Source organism: Lepidochelys kempii, chromosome 1, assembly GCF_965140285.1.
Source record: "Lepidochelys kempii isolate rLepKem1 chromosome 1, rLepKem1.hap1, whole genome shotgun sequence".
Classification (NCBI taxonomy): Eukaryota; Metazoa; Chordata; order Testudines; family Cheloniidae; genus Lepidochelys; species Lepidochelys kempii.
The window spans coordinates 192,291,416-192,309,540 of record NC_136380.1 but is presented as its reverse complement, the minus strand read 5'-3'; the positions used below and the strand labels follow the sequence as shown (position 1 = coordinate 192,309,540).

The window sequence follows — 18,125 nt, the reverse complement described above, 5'->3', positions numbered from 1 at the left end:
TCCTTTTAAATAAAATGTGGAGACTAAGTATTTATTAGCTTTATTGCACTACTGAAATAAAGTAATTCACCCTGAATTATTAGTATGCTTAGAATTGCAGTCACAGCTTTTAAGCTGCAGATGAGTTAAAATCAACTGAAGTTTCCTGATTATTTAAATAAAGTTGAACTGAGACGCGCTTAACCTGCCAAGGTTTGAGTTTGTTTTATATTGATAAGACTCTGAATATCATCACCAGAGAATGACGTTGCATTCCTACAGTTTTAGATAAGACATGAGCCTTGGCCACAAAGTTCAGATCCAGTTCTCAAAGTCCCTTACACTAGGAAGGTGGGGTCTCAAAACCTGGGTTTTAGTTCAGCCCATTACATATAAGTGTGTGTGTATGCGAGAGGTAAACCACAAAGTACGCATCTGGATGCATATTTCAGGAGTTAGTGTGCAGGTCTAACTTATTAGTTGTGAATGAACTAATGTTGGCCTTGACAGGTAAGTGAAATAGGAATGACATTTTCACAAAGCTTACACCAGGTTCATGATTGCAGATCTTAACATCTGAAAGTGTATTGCTGAGTTTTCCTACTTTTCTAGGAACTGCTGGCTTAAGAGCAAAAGGAGCTCATATCCATCAGGAATATTCTGAGACCTCTCCAGGAGCCTCTGGGTCAGGCAATCACTACATGAAACAAAGCCATGAATGCAGGTGCCAGAGTTTTAGGGTAGTTCAGAACTGAACTTGACAGTTCAGACCTACTTTCTCTACTGACCCATTTGGTTTCTTTTCTTTGGGAAAAGTGCTGTATAAATATCAGCTTGCTTTAGTTCCTTTGTATTGTAAAGGTATAGTGGTATTCAGAATGTGACAGGGGGCTGGCTTGCTTGCTTGCTTGCCCTGTCGGAAAACACAGTCTTCTCTTCCGAGACGAAGATAGATTGCTTCATCTGCTGACTTTGTTGTTTTAGCAAGCACCATGTTGCCTCAGGTTCACTTAGCTGCTTATGCTGGCTAAGGGCTGGTGTGGTAAGGTAACCAAACTGGAAAATCTAGTATGACACAACTTGAGAATGAACATTTGTGTTTCAAAAGTACAGGCAAATCAATACTTCCGCCTCATTCCATTTCTTTTTCAGAGGATACAGTCCCAGTCCACTCCTTGCTCCATGGAATTTCCCTTGTTTACCCAACTTACTGAGATCACTTGCTTGTAAATTATGCTGACCCTGGCTGCTGACATATCAGATCTTGTCCCTGAACAGACACCAATATTATTGCAGCATAAACAGGAAGGAAGTGTATCTTGTTGGTATTTGCCATAAAGTCAAAATTCCTCACAGAAGTGGAAGCGATGAATGGTTGTGTTCCTGAACATGAATGTCAGGCTATTGAATTACAGGGGGGGAGAGAACTTGAGGAGGAAAATGAGGCGGACCATAATAAACCTCTTAATCCTGAAGCATCTATCACAAATAAGGTAGGACTCATATTCATTCACTTTCTACTTATAAGCATGTTACCTAAACATTGTACAGTGATTGAAATAACTGAGGAGCATTCTGGTGGAATAAGTTGCTTTATTGTAAAATTTATTTTACATCTTTTTTGTTGTTGTTGACTTATAGTTAAATGTCAGAAATACTAAGGTTAAAAGCAGATTTCTTTTCCTCCGCTGTTAATGACATCTGACTGAAACAGGATATTTAAAATCTAACTCATTTACCATTTTTAATGCTGTTTGTTCATTTCATTTTTTGGAGTGAAATGCTAATCACACTTGTAATTTTACAAGTTTCGCTTTCAGTTTGTCATGATATCAGTATTGCAATGGATGAATTGCAGTCACTAAAGGGAGATGTTAAAATGCAAATTTAAAAGCTTTTCATTTGGAAAAGAATTAAAATGTCAGGAAAACACTACTACTAATATTAGGATTTGTTTCTGTTTAAAAAAGTTTCTTCCTTTCCACAATCTAACCTTTGGGCCAAAACTATTTAGCACTTCTCCTTTAATATATAAGTAAGTGTGTAGTGTGATCAAAGGAAGCAACGGCAGATATAAATTCTGTATTCTAGATCATTAACATCACCAGCAGAGGGATATTGTCAGCTATTGTAAACTTCTTTAACTTTGCTAAAACGAGAGTAGGATTGTTAATAACAATGCTTGTAACTTGTGAGTGCGAACGATTATTAATTTGTATGATGAGCATGTTACATATACACATAGTAGGATGACTCCTGCCCCAAAAAGCTTAGTCAAATACATGAAAAGAAGTAGTATCACCATTCTGCAGATGGAGAATTCAGACGCAGTCACATTCAGTGGTTTGCCCAAGACCACAAAGGAAGTCTGTGGCAGAGCCAAAAATTTAATCCAGTTTCCTAAAACCCAGTCTAGGGATTTACCCACCAGACTCTTGTGGTTAGTTTTTGTTTAGAAGTGTGTGTCTGTCTGCACTGGCAAATCAGGTGTTGAGCTATCGACGAGATCTAAAGCGTGATTGAAAATGATCTTGAACATGGTTACTCCCGGTTTCTTCTTCTGCCTCACTCCTGTTGCACAGTAATCAACCCTACAGCACTGCCCAACACGTCTGTGAAACTATTCATTGTTTTCAGGCGCTACCTTTCCCCCGAGCTCTCTGACATATTGATTTTTCTTATCTAAGTAAAGAGGGTGTTTGTTCAGTTCTAGGGAGGAATCCAGGATTTGAATGTGTACTTTACATCAAGTCAGTTAAAACTTCTTTACTCAGCATTCTGTAATGGTCTGAGCACAAGGCTGGAAACCTGAGCTGAAATCCGTGCCTTCATGTCTGTAGCCTTGGGAAGTGTCTGTCTCGGTTTCCTTACCCATAAAATGGGTATTGTGCCTTCTGATTACACAGAAGTGTTGTGAGAAATAACGTGATACACTAGCGCCAAGCGTTAAATTAAAAGCTAGAAAATCCCTGTTTCTTTTTTTTAAACACAACATTACTATTAATTTTACTATAAACCTCATGTGTTTAAATATCCAAACAAAAATAGTACATCCTACACATGTGCCTTACTCACTGTCTCCTTTGCCAACCTCCTGCAACCTGCCCTCAAAAGTGAAAACCTAAATGTACAATAATCAAATGGTTCTTGTCTGTCTCTCCATATTTTCTTCATTTTTTTAATGTAGACATCAACACCTTAACATTAGCAATGCCCTAGTTAACAATGTAAATGATTTCTACTTCACCCCACAATCCAAAAAACAACCCCCTCAAAACTTCTTTCTGCTATTTGCTATGACAGTTTGTATATAAGGGCTATGTGGACTGATATTATAAACTTCATAGGTGTGGATGTTTTTGTAAAGTTCTCCATGAATACTTTAACACCCGGAGGAATCTATAAACTTCATAAACCAAGTGGTCTGGTCCAAGAAACTTTGAAATGACGCTGGGTATTACAGTATAATGTTTTAGTTTTGATTCGAGAATAGGAAGTCTGTAAGTGCAGCCTGACAGTTTTGGGTTCAGAAGTTCCACTGAATAAAACTCCATACATAAATTTAATCCCCTTGAAGAACTGTGTACCATTAGGAAGATGTTCTGTTACCCAGGTACTATTATACACAGGTAGCTTGCAAGGTCTGGAGGGGCAGCCTGTTCCTTACTAAGTGTCACAAGTTCCTGGGTAGTCTGCCCCTGCTGAGACCCTTTTCCAGTCACCAGATTGAACTCCTTTCAAGGAATAGGCCTATCCCTCTTCCTCTCTTTGTGTATTTCTCGCTGAGTCTTTAGGTTATAGCCCCTAACTAATTCAGCAGGTCACAGTCATAGAGTTTAAGGCCAGAAGGGACCACCAGATCATCTAGTCTGGCATCCTGTATTTCACCAACACCAACCAGCCCATAAACACCACCCAGGACCTCTGCATTAAATCCAGCCATCAAAACTAGACCAATGTGTGTCAGCCCACAGAAAAATAGACTATTATGTGCCAGAGGCAGAGAATAGGAGGGACCAATGTGCACAAGTGCCTACCGCCCCTGCAGTGGCAGGGAAATGATTAAATGAGATTTAGCTAGATAATCCTGATGACTAACTCTGACCCATGCACTACAGAGGAAGGTGTAAAAATCTGAAGGTCACTGCCAATCTGACCTGGGGGAAAACCTGACCTGCCAGTTTTCCTTGGGAGCCTGACACAGAATGCATTGGCAGTGCTACAGAAACGACGTCTTGCACAAAAGGCATAATTTATTTTGCTCAGAAGATACGCAGCACTTAGAGAGCTGGAGTCAAAACAAGAGATGTGCACACCTATTCCCTCACCTACGCTTAGCCTCTTTATCCTCAGCTTAGTCAGGTCTCATTTCCCACCTCTGAGCTGGGAGAACCAGCTGACTGCTTGCATCCTTCTCCTTCTGTCTGTGTATGTGTCTGTCCAGGCTGCCAGGTTTTTCACTCACACATAAGAGTCTAAGAATGGCCATACTGGGTCAGACCAATGGTTGAGAGAGAATGAACAGCACAGGGCAATTAGTGAGAGATCCATCATCCAGGCCTAGTTTCTGGCAGTCAGAGGCTTAGGGAAACCCAGCACATGGGGTTGCATCTCCATTTAAGGACCTATCCTGCAGAACTTTAACTCTTTTTTGATCCCGGTTATATTTTTTGCCTTCACAGCATTGCCCAGCAGTGAGTTCCACAGGTGGACTGTGCATTGTGTCAAGAAGTACTCCCTTCTGTTTGTTTTAAACCTGCTGTGCATGAATTTCATAGGGTGACCTCTGGTTCTTGTGTGTTGGGTTTATGTAAATAAAACTTCCTTCTTTACTTTCTCCCCACCAGTCACCATTTTATAGGCCTTTATCATATCCCAATCTTTTTTTCTGAATCTCCCCACATACAGAAGCTGTTCCATATCCCTACACATGTCTGCTCCCTATCTCCATCCTTTGTCCAATTCTAATGTTCCTTTTTTGAGATGGGGCACCCAGAACCGCACGCAGTATTCAAGTCTTCAGATATCCTGGCTGTTTTCTCGGCCCACCCCTTCTATGTAGTCCATGAGCTGTTTGACTCCTCTTTGAGTCTAGACTTCGCCTTGGGAGGAGTAAAACATTTTGGTCTGGATGGAGCCAGCTAAGTAACTTCTCCGTTCAATTGATGGCCCATCCATTATTATCTTAACTTGTTTAAAGCTGGGTACCTGAGGGGCGGTCTTAGAATTGTAGAAGATTAGGATTGGAAGAAACCTCAGGAGGTCATCTGGTCCAACCCCCTGCTCAAAGCAGGACCAACACCAACTAAATCATCCCAGCCAGAGTTTTGTCAAGCCGGGCCTTAAAAACCTCTAAGGATGGAGATTCCACCACCTTCTATAGTGGGGGGCCCAAAACTGGACACACTACTCCAGATGTGGCCTCACCAGTGCCAAATAGAGGGAAATAATCACTTCCCTTGATCTGCTGGCTCCTACTAATGCAGCCCAATATACCATTAGCCTTCTTGGCAACAAGGGCACATTGTTGACTCATATGTAGCTTCTCATCCACTGTAATCCCAAGGTCCTTTTATGTAGGACTGCCGCTTAGCCAGTCAGTCACCAGCCTGTAGCAGTGCATGGGATTCTTCCATCCTAAGTGCAGGACTCTGCACTTGTCCTTGTTGAACCTCATCAGATTTCTTTTGGCCCAATCCTTCAATTTATCTAGGTCACTCTGGACCCTATCCCTACCCTCCAGCATATCTACCTCTCCCCCCAGCTTAGTGTCATCCGCGAACTTGCTGAGGGTGCAATCCATCCCATCTACCAGATCATTAATGAAGATGTTGAACAAAACTGACCCCTGGGGCAGTGCGCTGATACTGGCTGCCAACTAGACATCGAGACATTGATCGCTACCCATTGAGCCCCACAATCTATCCAGCTTTCTATCCACCTTATAGTGTATTCATCCAATCCATACTTTTTTAACTTGTTGGCAAGAATGCTGTGGGAGACCATATCAAAAGCTTTAGTAAAGTCAAGATATATCATGTCCACCGCTTTCCCCATATCCACAGAGCCAGTTATCTCAAAAAACAATCAGGTTGGTCAGGCATGATTTGCCCTTGGTGAATCCATGTTGACTGTTCCTGTACACCTTCCTCTCCTCCAAGTGCTTCAAAATGGTTCCCTGAGGACCTGCTCCATGATTTTTCCAGGGGCTGAGGTGAGGCTGACTGGTCTGTAGTTCCCCGGATTCTCCTTCTTCCCTTTTTAAAAGATGGGCACTATAGTTTCCTTTTTCCAATCGTCTGGGACCTCCTCCAGTCTCCACAAGTTTTCAAAGATAATGGCCAAAGTCTCTGCAATCACATCAGCCAACTCCCTCAGATGCATTAGATCCAGGCCTATGGACTTGTGCATTTCCAGCTTTTCTAAATAATCCTTAACCTGTTCTTTCACCACTGAAGGCTGTTCGCCTCCTCCCCATACTGTGCTGCCCAGTGCAGCCATCTGGGAGCTGACCTTGTCTGTGAAGACAGAGGCAAAAAAAGCATCGAGTACTTCAGCTTTTTCCACATCATCTGTCACTAGGTTGCCTCCCCCTTTCCGTAAGGTTCCCACGCTTTTTTTGACCGTTGTCTTGTTGCTAACATATCTGTAGAAACCCTCCTTGTTACTCTTCACATCCCTTGCTAGCTGCAACTACAGTTGTACTTTAGCCTTCCTGATTACACTGTTGCATGCTCGAGCAATATTTATATACTCCTCCCTAGTCATCTGTCCAGATTTCCACTTCTTGTAAGCTTCCTTTTTGTGTTTAAGCTCACCGAAGATTTCTCTGTTAAGCCAAGCTGGTCGCCTGCCATATTTGCTATTCTTTCTGCACATGTGGATGGTTCATTCTTGCACTCTCAATAAGGCTTCTTTAAAATACAACCAACTCTCCTGGACTCCTTTCCCCCTCATATTAGCCTCCCAGGAGATCCTGCCCATCAGTTCCCTGAGGGAGCCAGAGTCTGCTTTTCTGAAGTCCAGGGTTCGTATTTTGCTGCTCTCTTAGATGTCATTCTTTTCCCTTTCTTAGTGAGTTCTGTAGCAGCCCCTTGACAGCCTCCTTTGCCTGAGCTCTGGGGATTCAGTCAGGCACCAATATGCAACTGAACAGGGAAATGGAATCACACATAATATTCATAAATAGTATATTTTTCCAGTTCTTCTCACTAAGAACAGAGACCCATCCTGCAGACCTTGTAAGCTCCATTAGGCAGGTTACAAGGTCTGAAAGATCTAAGCTCCATGTTGGGTTCTGAGAACCACTCATGAGACTCTAGATACTTAAGCCTTTTTGCACTGTTTCAAGAAACTTGGCTCTTGTCTAAATATGAAATTTGTAACAGGTTAATTAAAGTGGGTTAGTTAAACTGGTGAAAATCCCGTGTGTGTAGAGACTTTGGTTTAAGATGTGGCTTGTTTTGGTTTATTTTAAACCTATTCCTAATTGATTTAAGTTTAGTGAAAGTAAGTCTGATTGATTGAAACCTCAGTAAGTGTGTTCACACTGTTTTTTGCAGCAGTTTAGCAGAATCAGTTTAAAATTATACCTTAAACTGAAGAGATGCAACTGTGCCTAGAATCAAGCCCTTGCAAATAATATAGACGCAAATCTCCAAGGAAAAACTCAGTTGATAGTCAACTAGATTATACACAACCACTTGGTTTCATCATTGAGTTAAAATTGCATCATTTCTACAGTCTTCACTTATCAGAGCAGATTGATTCAAAAGTAGACAAGGTTTTACTGCTCTACCACTGTGTAACCTTAGGCAAGTCAATTTACCGACTGATATTAATTATAACTAATGCTGGTTTACTTAGGCCACGTCTACGCTACCCGCCGGATCGGCGGGTAGTGATCGATCTATTGGGGATCAATTTATCTCGTCTAGTGTAGATGCGATAAATCGATCCCCGATCGCTCTGCCGTCGACTCCGGAACTCCACCACTGCAAGAGGCGGAAGCGGAGTTGACGGGGGAGCAGTGGCCGTCGATCCTGTGCTGCGAGGATGCGAAGTAAGTGATTCCAAGTTGATCTAAGATACGTCGACTTCAGCTACGCTATTCTCGTACCTGAAGTTGCGTATCTTAGATCGGTCCCCACCCCCAGTGTAGACCAGGCCTGAAAGTGATACATGATCCTAATGCTTCTGAAAATATTTTCATATCCTTGAATTAAAAGCACAGTAAAAATGCAATATATTATCTCCTGTCTCTATATAGATTTTTTTTTATATTCTTTATCCTAAAGATAAAGAAAAGCTCTTTTTTCTCTCTTCCCCCCCCCTCCCCTTTTCCATCCTAGTTTCTAAACAGACAACTTCTTTTATTCTTTGTATGATTAGGGGAGAGCCTACTACCGGAGGTCTTGTGGTGACACAATTTTTTGGAAATGTAAACTGTGGATGGTTATATCTTCAGTTTTCCTAGGGCTCCTTCTAGTGATTATTATCAGCTTAATTCTTTATTCAGGTATGTACTTTACTTTTGATAATTTGTGTCTCACAAACTAAATGACCTGTGGTTTTCTTTTAGATGCATGCTGCAGCCTGTCTGGAGTTTGGCTGTAGAGTTTTGTCATGAAGGTAGTTTATAATATGTGGTGGGTTGAGCAGTTGGGTATTCGGTGTATTTGAGGAATTTTCTTCTTGCCATGTTGTAACTAGTACTGATTTTCAGTTAAGGCACCGAGAGATCTTAAGGGGCTGATGCTTGTACATTTAAATCTATTACTCTTTTTTCTGTTAAACTATATTTGCTTGGTAGCTTGCCTTCAAGATAATTGCTGTTTGAATCCAATGGCAACATGCCCGTTGATTTGAATAGGGGTATGCCAAGGTTGTTAATATAATAACTAAGTCTAGACAAAAGGTTCTCAAACTGTTATGCTCTGGGCCTTTTCTTAAGCTAAAATCCTGTGACGGCCAGCTCCCCAGTCTGATCCCATATCTTCTCTATGGCAATTGCAGACCATGGTTACATGAGAAAATAATACTAGGACAAGGTCAAAGAGACAAGATGAAAATCATATTTGTGTCAATGCAATGAATGCAGCCAGATTGGTGTTATCCTGATATTTTGTATTGGTGCAATTCATTAGCTTTGCCTGGGGGTCAGTCTTCCTAATATGAGTCAGAGCAGTGCCTGCACCCGCAACTGCTCGAATTTCTTCGGATAACTTATGTGTTGTGCCTGTCAGCCTGTAACCCTCCAGTTTTCACTGTGGCTAAATTTACATTTAAGAAACACCTGACAAAGCAGTCATAGGGGCTGCTTCCAGGCACAAGTTCCTTTGAGTTCAGCCAGTCAAAATGTCCCTGGAAATAGGTCTGGGCTACATATGGCAGGAAGTATTTTATCTGAGCACTAACAAATACATCTCCACTCTGACAGTGTCAGTTTGATGCTCCCCTCCCCCGGCAGTGTTCTGTTGACCATGCTTTGAGAGCTGCCATTGTTGGATGATACCAAACTTTTTCTATCTGTAGCAGCCAATTGGGAACACGCTCTTTCATTTTTTGGTATTACAGAGGTTTACATCGATGAAGATGAATATTGGGATCCTGAATCAGTATCAAGTGGAAATTACCGCAATTTTTCTGGAACACTACAAGTAAAGTGTGCTGCTCAATCAAATTATTCTGAAGATCTTACTAGGAGGGTAATTATGACAGAGCTTTCACCATAGCTGATTCTGACCATAACACCTATTTGGTGTTTCCTTTGTGTATGCTGACATTAAACTTTCATCCATGCTATTTTCTTGGGTCAAAGGGTTCTCAATTTTATCTCTGGGAGGAAGAATTGATTCAGAAAAATGGAAGTGATAGTTGGGAATTGTTTAAGAACACTTTACTATGTGCTCAAAATCCCACAATCCTAAGATTGAGGAAGAAGCCATACTGGTTAAAAAACTGACTTGGTTTAGCAGGGAAATTAAAGCAGCTGTAAAAAAACTTTTATTTTTATTTTTTTTTAAACTGTAGACTGGCTGGTTTACATCCTGAACCATGAACTTTCCCTTAGCTTAGCTAAGCTGTTTGCTGTATTTTTACTTTACAAATTTGCTACACAGTTCTATTAAATGTCGATATAACACAACCTCAGGCTTGCTCCTTCGAGTATTGTAAATCCTAGAAGGCTTGAGAAGCTAGGATCAGTTTTGCCTGGCCGGTCTGACATTCCTTATTACTATCAAGGGAGCAGCATCACCTACTTTCCTATCCTGGTTTTTAGTTCAGTCAATGCAAAGGATAAGTAGAGATTGTTGAAGTCCCCACTCTAACATCAATCCCGAGTGATTTTTCCAGATAAACAGAAAAGTATTGTATGTATTTAAAAAAAAAAATTAGTTGGCACAGAGAAAATAAACTGAAATTGAACTCCCAAATGAGAGCAGAAACTGATTTTTACCATTAGATTTTAAAATAAAATGAGTTCCTTGTACAGATATCTGCCAGGACTTGACCTCAAGGTTCCATACACTCCCTCATTCTGAAAACTTAAATTACCCTATTTTCTTCTACTTGTGTTGGAAGGTATGCCATGAAAGAAATATTTGATTCTCTTTTCAAGCTAATAGATGTCTACAGTTCATCTCCAGCCCTGGGGCGCTATTTTATCACTGCTCAAGTGGATTCCTTCAGGTAGGAAATTAATGTCAGAATTTTCTTTAAGTGTTTGTTTAGCAGAATTGAATCTGTCACACAGACATACAAAACATTCTAAAACTCTGAAATAATATTTCTCAGGAGAAATATCAGTACAATCAGTGAAGTTATGTTTCCACCAAAATTAACCAATTACATTTGTAAAGGATAAGTTGCCTACCAATAGAACATGTTATTAAGTTATAGGATATCTTTAAGTATTGTCCATATGCTCAGTCCTTGGTGGTCTCAACTGCCAGCTTTATCACACTTGTTGAAGTGAGAAAACTGGAATTGCTTCAGAGCAACTTTGCTTTAATATACATTATTAGGCCCAGATATTGCAAAGGTATTTAGGTATTGCTGTGCTCAGTGTTGAAACACCTAACTGATTTGATAAGCTATTACCAGCAGGAGAGTGAGTCTGTGTGTGTATGGGGGTGGGGGTGGGGGTGAGAAAACCTGGATTTGTGCTGGAAATGGCCCACCTTGATTATCATGCACATTGTAGGGAGAATGGTCACTTTGGATAAGCTATTACCAGCAGGAGAGTGAGTTTGTGTGTGTGGTTTTTGGAGGGGGGTGAGGGAGTGAGAGAACCTGGATTTGTGTAGGAAATGGCCCACCTTGATTATCATACACATTGTGAAGAGAGTTGTCACTTTGGATGGGCTATTACCAGCAGGAGAGTGAGTTTGTGTGTGAGGGGGCGGAGGGTGAGAAAACCTGGATTTGTGCTGGAAATGGCCCAACTTGATGATCACTTTAGATAAGCTATTACCAGCAGGACAGTGGGGTGGGAGGAGGTATTGTTTCATGATCTCTGTGTGTATATAATGTCTGCTGCAGTTTCCACGGTATGCATCCGATGAAGTGAGCTGTAGCTCACGAAAGCTCATGCTCAAATAAATTGGTTAGTCTCTAAGGTGCCACAAGTACTCCTTTTCTTTTAGCTTATCTAGAGTGACCATTCTCCTTGCAATGTGTATGATAGTCGGGGTGGGCCATTTCCAGCACAAATCCAGGGTTTAACAAAAGCGTCTGAGGAAGGGGGAGGGAGGGGGATGAGAAAACCTGGATTTGTGCTGGAGATGGCCCAACTTGACTGTCATGCACATTGTGAGGAGAGTGGTCACTTTAGATAAGCTATTACCAGCAGGACAGTGGGGTGGGGGGAGGTATTTTTTCATGCTTTGTGTGTATAAAAGATCTTCTACACTTTCCACAGTATGCATCCAATGAAGTGAGCTGTAGCTCACGAAAGCTTATGCTCAAATAAATTGGTTAGTCTCTAAGGTGCCACAAGTACTCCTTTTCTTTTTGCGAATACAGACTAACACGGCTGTTACTCTGAAACCTAACTGATTTAGGAGTCTAAATCTCGTTTTCTGAAGCAATTTAGGTACTTAGGATTTTAGGGAATGGGATTTTGGCCCCTAAATCCCTTTTGAAAATGAGATTTAGACTCCTAAATCAGTTACATGTTGCAATGAGCGAAGCATTGCTTAAATACCTTTTTTAAAATCCAATCACAGTGCCCAAAAGCATGGTAGGTGTTTCTGTAAATGAGAGGTATGTGCTCTAAAGAACTTAAAGACAGCACAGACACACACAAGCAACAAGAAAATCACACTTGATTTCCATTTTCTACATGGCTTGCTCAGAGTAGCAGGAGCAGATGAGAGTAAAGTAGCAGTATTTTGGATAGATTGGAGAGGTTGAAATGAGAGGAGGGTTTGCTGGAGGTTCAGGTCACAGTAATAAAGGTAATGGGTGGCTGAGCTATGGAGAGAAATTTAGCAACAAGGTTGAAAGGAAGGGATGGGACAGATTGTGGTGGTGGTACAGAGTAAGAAGTAACAGGACTTTCTGGAAAGGCAGGAGAAAGCTGCAATCATGGGAGACGGGGGAAGACAATGGAGTTGTCAGCATCAGTATGGCACTGGAGGGAGGTTAAGGGCTTAGACTGAATTTGAGGGCAGTGTTTTAACACAGAAGAGGAGGTTAGAGAGGGGATTGAGAGGTAGATTATAGAATTGTCCACGTACAGATGGTAGTGGAAATTGTGGAAACTTATGGAATCACTTACTGAGAGGGGGTAGGAGGGGAGAAGCAAAGGAGACCTGGTACAGGAGATGCCCACAGAAGACATAAAATGACATAAAAGGCTAAAAAAAAATAGGGAGAAACTAGGAGAACATAGATTTGCAAAGACTATGATGAAGAGCATGAAAGGCAGCACAGAGCTGAAAGCCAGGGGACAGAGACAAACCCCCTCAGATTCACCTAAGGAGTGGTCATTAGTGATCTTGGTGTGATGCTTTCTTAGGGTCACACTGGGTGAGGATGGTTATGGTAGAATACCGCAGAGATAGGCATGTGCTGAGGCAATTTGCTCTGCATGCTATATCTTGTGATCCTTTGGGATAAAAGATACCAGGAAAAAAAAGCAATCTGTATCTATCGAATATAAAGTTGTGATTCCAGTTCAATGAATTCACAAATCACTCCAGAATTGGACTTCAATTCAGTGGTTTACATAATATACTCCAGAATTTGAATTAGAAACATTGGCTTGTTATCAGATATTGTTAGAGGGAAGAATGGAAAATGTTATCAGAAAAGTAGTCACTTCTGTGAGCTATTATGTAAAATAAAGGTGTCCTATTGCAGCAGGTCTCCTGGTATCACCATATTTGGATTGCTCACAATAATGTCCATATGGGGGAGATTTTTGACTTCTCAGTGCGTTTTTGTACTCTTTGAAAGTCTTACCCGTGCTATATCTGGATTATATGTACAAATCCCATTAGCGTCAACAGTAATTGCACTTGCGGGGCGAAGGCGGACAGCATGTTAGTTTAAATATGCCGTTGTTTTTAATGTTTTCTCCTTAGGTCATGTTTTTTCAAAATAAATGCTCATGTTAAAAGGAAAGGCAATTCTAAAAGCTTTCAGTGCTTATTCCTCCTGAGGTCTGTTTCTTTTTCAGACATGAAAATGCCACTGCATTCTACCAGCTGGTGTTCTCCTTACCACCAGTGGCTGATGAGTTCATGAAGTACACGATGAGTGAAGAGTTTGTGATGAATGTCTTGCGACAAAATATTTATGATCAGGAAGATACTTATGATCAGGAAGCACCTGAATGTACTAAGATAAGGCTTGATCCAGCTTCTCTCACACTAACTTGTAAGTGCCATATATAATAGAATTTATCTCTAGAAAGAGAATAAGTACTCACAGTTTTTTAAAATGAAAGAAGTATTTATGGAAAGATAATGAGACTTGGCAGTTAATATATTTATGCACATAGAGGTACTGGTAATGTTCTAAAATATCAACAATCAGTGTTTATAACATTGTTGTACTCTTACTTTAATTTATGCGTACATTCTGAGAGAGATTTATTTAGTACTAGATGGAGTAGATGCAGAAAGAGTTGTGAAAATATCACAAACATTTATTTGAGCATAAATGGGGTTTTTACCCATGAAAGCTTATGCTCAAATAAATCTGTTAGTCTTTAAGGTACACTGGACTCCATGTTGGTTTTGTGGGTACAGACTAACACGGCTACCCCCTGATACTTGAAAAGATCACTGTGCTCCACCAGCCTGCCCTATCTCTCCAGCTTCTCACACTACAGTTCCAGCCACGGTCCCAGACAAAGAACAATAAGTTTTGAAAACTGGTTACAAGAGGTCTCAGTAATGAAGACTTCATTATATATATAATATATTATAATTATATTATTATATATTATATATATTATAATTATATTATTATTATATATTATATAAGACTTCATTAGTATAGGCCCTTCTTTCAGATGCTTGTAAAAGAGTGTTAAATCCTTAATGTAATGTGCAGGAACAATATTGCTTCATATGTACATAGGTGTTGGATAAAGCTTATGGAAATTGTCTGTTATGATCAGGTTTTTATAAAAGACCCTGAGTACTGACTTTCCTCCCTCCTTCCCCTCATTATATTGTGGCCTATTGGAACTCATGAGATGACTATCCCCTGTTTTCAAAATGACAATGTATACATACCAGCTAAAAATCCTATTGCCTTAAAGTTTGACTGAAGTCCCAGGGTCAGGTGATTTTTCTTCCTTATTGCTGAATGTAAGCACTGTAAAAAGTACTGTGTTGTAAAAAGACTGTAGAAGTACTTTATCAGGAGGGAAATTCAAACCAGACCCTGAAAATGTTTTGGTCAGTTAGGAGATAGTTTATTCAAAGCTCTAGACCCTCTTCTTACCTTTTCCCAACCTGTCTGTAAAGCCTCATTTCAGTGATTTTTAGTTCCTTTGGTGTGGGGGTCTCAAAGGAGGAAGTTCAATGCCCAATTCTCATTGAAAGGCAATGGCAGTTGGGCAACCTTGCACGCTTTCAAAAATCCCAGCCTATATCATGCCATGTAATGTGTGTGTAAAAAAGGCTCTCACATTAGTTGCAAGAAATATAGTCCAGCTATTGAAGCATGGGACAGAAAGCCGACTCGTGCTGTCATTTTAGATCTTGCACTACTTACTTCATTTTTCAAGTAGTAATGGAGTGAATGAAAAAAACCACAAAGTAGTTAAGAAACGTATGTATTGAGATTGTTTTAACATTTAATTTTAAGTTTTTTTTAATGTACTGTTTCTGTTTCAGAGTAATAGCGGAAAGACTCCTAGTTTACCACGGCTACTTGAGAACATGTGCTTCCCGTATCTAATACCATCCTGAGGAATGAGAATTACTTTAATTATTTTGAAACGTTTCTGAAGAATATGGCTCTATTGTGAACACTTTACATAATGCAATAATGTATGTAGCAAATGCAGTATATTTATCACAGCTATTTACACTTTGAATACAGCAATCTCCTTCACTGCTGCCTGACACTTACTCCACCCTTCTCCAATCCACTTGAAGCTTTGTTGCCAAAAATCATGTAACTTGATGTTGATCACCTTCATCCACTTTTGCAGCACCTTCACTAGTTTTACATTGCCTTTTCAATTGACTCCAGAACTTGTTCTTTCCCTCAAGCTCCTTTGTAACATTCCACTCTTCCCACCCTACTGCCAGTCACATTCTCCTCTTTGCACATGCTAAGTTGTCCATGCAGTTGCCCCCTGAACTTTTCAGAGGAACAGCCGTGTTAGTCTGTATTCGCAAAAAGAAAAGGAGTACTTGTGGCACCTTAGAGACTAACCAATTTATTTGAGCATGAGCTTTCGTGAGCTACAGCTCACTTCATCAGATGTTTACCGTGGAAACTGCAGCAGACTTTATATACACACAGAAATCATGAAACAATACCTCCTCCCACCCCACTGTCCTGCTGGTAATAGCTTATCTAAAGTGATCAACAGGTGGGCCATTTCCAGCACAAATCCAGGTTTTCTCACCCTCCACCCCCCCACACAAATTCACTCTCCTGCTGGTGCTAGCCCATCCAAAGTGACAACTCTTAACATAATCAAGTCGGGCTATTTCCTGCATAGATCAAGGTTTTCTCACATCCCCCCCGCCCCCATACACACACAAACTCACTTTGTTTCCCACACTCACCTCCTGGCTTCTCTCATGCTGACTGCATCGACCATACTTCATCCCTCAACCGGAAATCCCTCTCCAAACCCATTTCTTGCAAACTGAACACACTTAAATACTTCACCGTTTTCCTGATTTTTTTAACTGACCTTCAAACTTTTGCATTAGTCTCTTCCAGAGACCTCTGTCATGTTGCTCTCTTGTTCATCTTTCCCTTTTCTCTCCCTCCCTCTGGAGATGTCTGCTCCTGTTTCTTGCCTTAATTTAGATGGATTGTAAGCTCTGATGGAGCAGTGACTTTATCTTTATTGGTACAGTGAAGTGCCATGTATATTTATGATGCTTTACTACTGTCCCATGGCCTGGCCCTGCAAGCACTTAGACACAAATATTTCCATTCCATTCAGTGGGATTATTGATATGAGTAAAGTGAATTTAGGATTGCTTACCCAGAGGTATGTAGGATAAATGTGCTCCTCAGTGACATGTTCCAGTATGCAGTGTTCTAGGAATTTCTCATGGGTCAATATACCTGTTTACTTGCTAACTTAATACAATTAGTCCACAATATGTGTGTCAAATGGCAAGTATTTGACACAACTATCATTTGTTTTTTTAAAAACCCTTCTTTGGGTCCATATCCTGATTGTCTGCAGGGGTCAGGAAATACTCACCAACACTCCATATACAGATATGATATATGACCGGAGATGGGGTTTTTCGGCCTTTTGTATGATCAAATACTAGTCACAGTTCTAGGCAAAACACTGGACTAGATTGGTCAGTGGTAATATCAGGCAAATCCTTTGTTTCTAAGCATGTCACATCAGAAAGTCAACATGTGATCATGTAATGACAGTAATACTGCATTTGCACGTGGCAGAAAAATTAAGGAGAAACTGAACTATGACTTTTGTGACTCATGTGGGCTGAAGAGAGAACTTCAACATTATACTATGGAAGTGCAACTTCCTGCAGTGAATTCTGAATTTTGAAGTGAAGGTTTATACTGAAATGTGAATTTTAATACATTTTTACTGTAAGATTTATCTTAGGAAACTTTATGGCATTACAGTAAGAGACAAGTATATGGGAAATCACTTTTTAAAAAGAATTGTAATCTATTTTTAGAAAATGACAAAACTGTAGCTCATATATTAAATTATTTTTTGCGATATTATTTAACATTTGTTTGAATTGTTGTATCAGTTCTAGGCCTTGACTGGTGACTTTGAGCTGAAAGATGACGATAAAGATAGAGCCGTGCAAAACTTGTGTAACCAGCAGTGACTCAGAACTTGGGCTAGGTCAATTTCGATGAGGAAGTCTGGTCAGTGGTGCAGGATAAATGAGCGAATCACCTGATTCTCCCATTTGTCACACAGCTATTGCCACCAGCACCACATTGGTAGGTACAACGTGGCCGGGGCTTCATGTTTCCTTACTAGGTGTCAGTTCTCATTTTTAATGTGGCTGATGTTAATGCACCAATGTGATATAGGTGCTTTTAGAGCCATATTCTGCACGTAGGTGGTATATTGTCTTCCTGATTCTTAGCCTGAGGAAGATAAAGTTCACTCCCACCCTCACAGAAGTGACAGGTAGTCTTTCCTGCAAAGCAACGGGCCATGAAGATCTTCCAGAGCAATGGGAGTCATGCCCAGTCCCCTTGCCTTTGCACTGCTGCTTGGTCCTGTGATGCATTGTCTGCGGTGACTGTACCTGCCCTTGGGCCCTGCAGGGAAGCAGCACAATTGATAATCTTTCTTTGCCTGTTTTCCACCTGGGTTCGGTGAGAGGAGCGAGAGCAGTGTTGGAGTGAGAATTAATGGGAGACTCACCACTCTCCAGTCCTCCCCTTATCCCAGCCAGCTTTGCCATACTTGGAGAAAGGAGTAG

General features: G+C 40.7%; 1 protein-coding gene across 2 annotated transcripts; it reads left to right on the top strand.

Annotated features, from left to right (window-relative positions):
• The first annotated feature begins 1,155 nt into the window (after positions 1-1,155).
• Positions 1,156-17,694, top strand: C1H3orf52 (chromosome 1 C3orf52 homolog). Of its 2 annotated transcripts, XR_012154300.2 has the most exons (7): positions 1,156-1,472; positions 8,371-8,497; positions 9,556-9,686; positions 10,601-10,671; positions 13,667-13,866; positions 15,339-15,494; positions 17,436-17,694. XR_012154300.2 is itself a non-coding variant. In XM_073305928.2 (6 exons), coding segments are annotated over exons 1-6 (657 nt in total). In that variant the 5' UTR covers positions 1,156-1,346; the 3' UTR covers positions 15,341-17,314. The 2 variants fall into 2 exon arrangements, 1 of the variants encoding a protein (XP_073162029.2); XM_073305928.2 differs by lacking the exon at positions 17,436-17,694 and having other exon boundaries at positions 15,339-17,314.
• Positions 17,695-18,125: the final 431 nt, after the last annotated feature.

Coding starts and splice junctions, on each gene's coding strand:
- C1H3orf52 (XM_073305928.2), top strand. CDS start 1,347: ATGAATGGTTGTGTTCCTGAACATGAATGTCAGGCTATTGAATTACAG. Junction 1,473..8,370: donor AAGCATCTATCACAAATAAG/GTAGGACTCATA, acceptor TTGTATGATTAG/GGGAGAGCCTACTACCGGAG. Junction 9,687..10,600: donor CTGAAGATCTTACTAGGAGG/GTAATTATGACA, acceptor TCTCTTTTCAAG/CTAATAGATGTCTACAGTTC.